This window comes from Plectropomus leopardus, unplaced genomic scaffold (genome assembly GCF_008729295.1).
Source record: "Plectropomus leopardus isolate mb unplaced genomic scaffold, YSFRI_Pleo_2.0 unplaced_scaffold29703, whole genome shotgun sequence".
NCBI lineage: Eukaryota > Metazoa > Chordata > Actinopteri > Perciformes > Serranidae > Plectropomus > Plectropomus leopardus.
The window spans coordinates 1-5,202 of NW_024632383.1; the positions used below are offsets into that span (position 1 = coordinate 1).

Here is a 5,202-nt window from a genome sequence, read left to right on the forward strand (position 1 = left end):
ACAAATATTAATAATATTTTCCAATATATTATGTAATATTCATCTTATTGTGGCCGTGCGTCTCTGAGACTCAGCTGCACCACCTGTGTTTTCAGATGTGAAATTCCCTGTTTTGACTTCATTGTTTTGTGTGTTTGATAACGCAGGCTGCTGATGGTTTCCTGTTTGTGGTCGGATGTGACCGCGGAAAGATCCTCTTTGTTTCCGAATCAGTCTACAAGATTCTCAACTACAGCCAGGTACAAACGACAGACGACAGTTTGTGCAGCCGAAACAAAGCGACTCCGTTTATCACATTTGACTCGCAAAGCCGGTGCTGATCAGATTTTTTTGACCATTTTAAGTTCTTGTTGAAGCCTTTGAATCTAAATCAAGCAGGAGATCATAACAGCTTTCTGACTCGAGCTGGAAATGGTGTCTGTGTCAGCACTTCAGGTTTAAAGTAAAGATTTAAATTGCCTTGCAGTTTCCCAGAAAAGCTCCCACATTGAGTCATTAGAGTAGCACTGACCGCAGAGCTGACTGCACAGGAGGAAATGTTGTTTACAGAAATAGATGTTTTTAGTGAGCAGTTAATGATTTTTCCCATCACCTCATTTTTCTTCTTTTCTTTTTTTCTCTTAATGTGAATTATGTGTCAACCAGTATTGGTTTTTCAGGGCTGATGCCAAAACAGATTACGCATAGTCAATGAGAAGTATAACAAATATTTGGAACTGATAAGCATTCACAATGAAAATGAAAATCTGTCTATCAATATTTAGATTTTGGAATAAAACAAACTCCAACATTCAACTTTGTTCAAATGCCTTCAAAAAATGTCTTATCAAAACTAAAACTCTCAACGTCATATACGGCAAGTTCCTAGCAACTTTTTTATAAAGTCAAGTGAAAATTTTAAATAAAAAATGAATAAATAAAAATAGCTCCTTGAGGTTTTACAAAGTAAAAGTTCCTCCCATTCAACACTTTCTTTGCACTTTTTAATTATTTTATATTATTATTGTATTGATCATTTAAATAAAATGCTGATACAAATAATCTGCAAAAGGCCAAATATCAGCCCCAATAATTGGCCAGACCGATAATCTGTCGACCCCTAATGTGAATATACATGTGATTTAAATGCATGTGTTCTTAAATTGTAAGTGTACATGTGTGCATGTACTGTATATGGTGTGTGTGTGTGTGTGTGTAAGCAGTTATGTTAATTTGTTTATGAATTATTGTAAGTGTAAATATTTCTTAAAGCGGACTCTCGTATGATGAGCCAATGAGCAAAAATCTCACTCCCGTTTGTCTCCTGCTGTCTCAGAACGACCTGATAGGTCAGAGTCTGTTTGACTACCTTCACCCCAAGGACATTGCCAAGGTCAAAGAGCAGCTGTCCTCTTCCGACACGGCCCCACGAGAGAGGCTCATCGATGCTAAAAGTAAGTCCAAACACACGTCGTCAGAATCCGGTTCGTGTTTCTTCCTCTGCTCCTTTGTATTCTGACGATACCACGAAAAATTGTAGCTGTGAGCAATCCCACATGTATGGTGTCATTTTAAATGATCGACCCCCTTTGCTGCAGCTCATGTCTTGTTTTATCTGCAGGATTTTTTCGGGTTGTTCGTACGTAGGTTCATCCATCTGGCCATCCCATTCTTGAATGCGATATCTTGAGGGAATTTCTTTAAATTCAGTGTAACTTGACCAAGATATTTTTCATAAGTTTATATTTTATAAATAAAATTAACCTTATTTGCACTTTCTTGAGATAATTTTTTGTTTGCTTTGTACTTTTCTTTCTCTCTTTTTTGCTTGCATTTAGGTAAATTTACTGTAACTTTTTATTGATTTATTGCTTGTTTTGACCATTTGTTGGAAAATTGCTCGTGTCCCTCCTCCCATGTTTTTGAAAGAAGTTAAGAAGTTATTAGAATTCATGTCCCAAACATGCTTTTTTCCCCTTGGTTAGTTTTGTGTGTTTTAAAGTGATGAAAAAATCTTCCATAATTGCAGACATTAATCATTAAAAAGGTGTGTTAACGATTGTATGTGTGTCTTTTCGCAGCTGGTCTTCCAGTGAAGACAGACATCACCCCCGGTCCATCTCGACTCTGTTCTGGAGCCAGACGGTCGTTTTTCTGCAGGATGAAGTGCAACAGGCCCTCAGTCAAAGTCGAGGACAAAGACTTTCCCTCCACCTGCTCTAAGAAAAAAGGTACAGTGCTGTTTGTTCTCTCAAAGCAGGAATTAAAATACTGTCACCCGCTATTCACCTCCTAACCTAAGAATGAAAGGCCGCTTCCCCCAGCAGCTCTGCAGCTTTACTTCACGTGCTTAACACCGTTTCTCTTCAGTCTTTCGGTTCCCTTCTTATGAAAGCTAAAGCCCTGATTTCCTGGTGTTCCTCTCCTTCTATTTTTAGAGGCACATCTTTATTAGAGCCAGGAATCACACTTCACTTAGCAGAACATCTCCATTACACAACCAAGGAAGTTGGCCTCTTTAAGTGCATGGATTTATATATTTATTTACTTTACGCTTACTTAACCAAACTGGTGTGTGACAAACAAAATCTTGCTGATCTAACAGCAGCTCGACACTACAGCAGCACTTGTCAGAGCCGAATAGCATTAAAACTATATGGCTGCCCTGGCCTACCGACTAAAGCAAACTGGGAGGTAGGGATGTCCTGATCTGGTCTCAAACATCAAACACCAAATTCTCGCCAACATTTCCACAAACTGTGCAGCTGCTTACTTTTCAGTTTTGTTGTAATATGGACAAATCAAATTCTTCCATGAGAATTTCCTCCAGGTTCGTGAATTAGTGTCTGAATGTTGTCTCTTCCACATATGATGTCAAGCTTCATTTGAAATTTTACATTGAGTTCTCTCTCCCATTTCACCTCACACAAGTGTTTTAATTTAGCTCCCAGGTGTGTGTTACAGCAGTGGCTGAGCCCCGCCCACCGCAAAACGCCACACACCTTTAACAAAAGCGCAGTGTGACTCTTTATTCATAGTTTTACAAAAGTTAAAAGCACACGTTTCATTTTTACCTCAGTATGTGAGCGTCATGTTTTACCTTCACCTGTAGCACATGGTGTTTCTCCGCCCTGCCCGAAGAAAGAGGGCGGAGAAACACAACTCCAGTGCCACTGGAGGTACAGTGAAAATGGCGTCTTCAAAAAGCCGACATGGCTTTTGTATTAATGCAGCATAATCTGCTCAAAAGATTTGAGGACGACAAAAATAAATAGTCGCTGACACCAAAGCAACGAACACCAGAGAAACACTCTCACTCGAAAAAGCAACAAGGTCAAAAAGGGAGGGTTTGTAATTTTATACTTTATTTTGTAAAATAGATAAATAACAATTATAATAGGTTATTTCATTTTTAAGCTATTCATTTACTGATATTGTTTTGATTTTTGATTTGTATTATCTACAAAAATAGAAGTAATGAGTACCTCTTACAAGTGCACTAAAAATATCCAACTATCTTTTTAATACATTTACATTCTGCTCTGGTAAATAGTTTCATATGGGGGGAATCTGAATGAAAGACAGGAAACAGAAATGTTGTGTTGCAGTGATATAGCTTTAAAATGTTTGAACTACTTCAGTTACATAAAACGTCCTCAGACAGCTTTTGTAGTTGAGTCATAATGCATTCAACTACGGTACATCCTACATTATTCAGACCAACATGAATCCATTCAAACAAGTCTTCATCATCACACTCTTTTTTTTCGGGAGCTTTCTGTTCGGCTCATTGTGTCCTCTGCACTGCAGTGTCTAGAGAGCAGATCAGACATATGGCAGGCTGCATGTCGCCCTGCTCACGCACTGACGGGGGCGTTACTGGAGTATAAACTTTGTATTTTTATAGTCGGAGGAAGACTTGCGGGCCATTCACAGTCACGCAACCCAGATTGGCTGTCACTGTTCATGCTGAATTTTTTAGTGTTCAGCTGAATATTTCATACAGACAAACGTTACTCTCCCTCTGATGTTGTGCTCTGTGTGTCACAATGGGGGAAAAAATAGTGTTCAGTCATGTTGTAAACTGGCTGAACTCCTCAGAGGCACACGGTGATACAATAGCTTTTCATTTTGGGTTTAGAGTCATTTATCCCGATGTTTCTATTGAATTTTTAGAACAAGAATCAACAAACAATCCACTCTCACAGGGCACCCAGATATGGAGGCTTTTTTTTTTTTTTTTAAATTTGTAGATGATAGATCGGCACAAATGAGTCAAGAAATACCTGCTAGTCACCCCACAGTGCCTCTGACTCGCTTCCCACCACAACTGCTTCATAAGGTGCCAGAGTGCATAAAACAGCATCAATATAGATCTTGTTTATCAAAAACAGTGCCAGTGGAGGATCCCCCGCATCCCTGACAGACGTCCTAGCTAAGCCCCTAATATCCTCAAATCATAGAAACATCCTAAAATCTTAGAAATGTCCTAAAATTCTTAATATGTCTGAAAATCCCTAAAAAAAGTGCTAAAATCCTTGAACCTGCTCAAATCCCTCAAATGTCTAAAACATAGTAAGGTCCTTAAATCCATGAAATGTTCTAAAATTGTAGAAATGCAAATGTAAATCCTAGAGTCCTAAAATCCTAGAAACATCCAAATTCTTAGAAATGTCCCCAAATTATAGAAATATGCTAAAATCCTAGAAATTTCCTAAAATCCATGTATGGGGCTGCTGCGTCCGGCCTGTAGCCTCCTGTCATTTTGCAAAAGTTTCCCCCAAGCAAAGCAAAACATCATTAAATCCAAGAAATGTCCTAAAATCCTAGCAATGTCTTAAAATCCTAGAAATGTCCACTTCACCATGCAATCTTCTCAGTATATTTATACTCTTCAAGACAGCATTTAAAATCTTAAAAACGGTTTCTAGTCCTCTTTCATAAGTGACGGATGTGTTCAGTCAGTGGGAGCTGGTTTTATAATCCTCAATCAAATCACTGGCCTTAAGATTCGGGTTCAGCTCACTGAACTGTAGATATCTCCCATCATCCTCACAGCTTGAGGATGGCGTCCCACTAAGACGTCCTAGTCCATTTCCATTTATACGGTCTAACGGTGTCGCTGTGCCCCTCTCCTGCCCTCATTACAGCCGACCGTAAGAGCTTCTGCACCATCCACAGCACGGGCTACCTGAAGAGCTGGCCACCCACCAAGATGGGTCT

At 39.2% G+C, this 5,202-nt stretch overlaps 1 protein-coding gene across 1 annotated transcript; it reads left to right on the forward strand.

The window, feature by feature from the left end:
* Positions 1–137: 137 nt before the first annotated feature.
* LOC121938511 (aryl hydrocarbon receptor nuclear translocator-like protein 1) lies at positions 138–5,198 on the forward strand (the record flags this gene model as incomplete). Its single annotated transcript, XM_042481749.1, has 4 exons — positions 138–239; positions 1,316–1,433; positions 2,061–2,210; positions 5,130–5,198. Coding segments are annotated over 4 exons (439 nt in total), but the record flags the coding sequence as incomplete, so codon positions are not given.
* Positions 5,199–5,202: the final 4 nt, after the last annotated feature.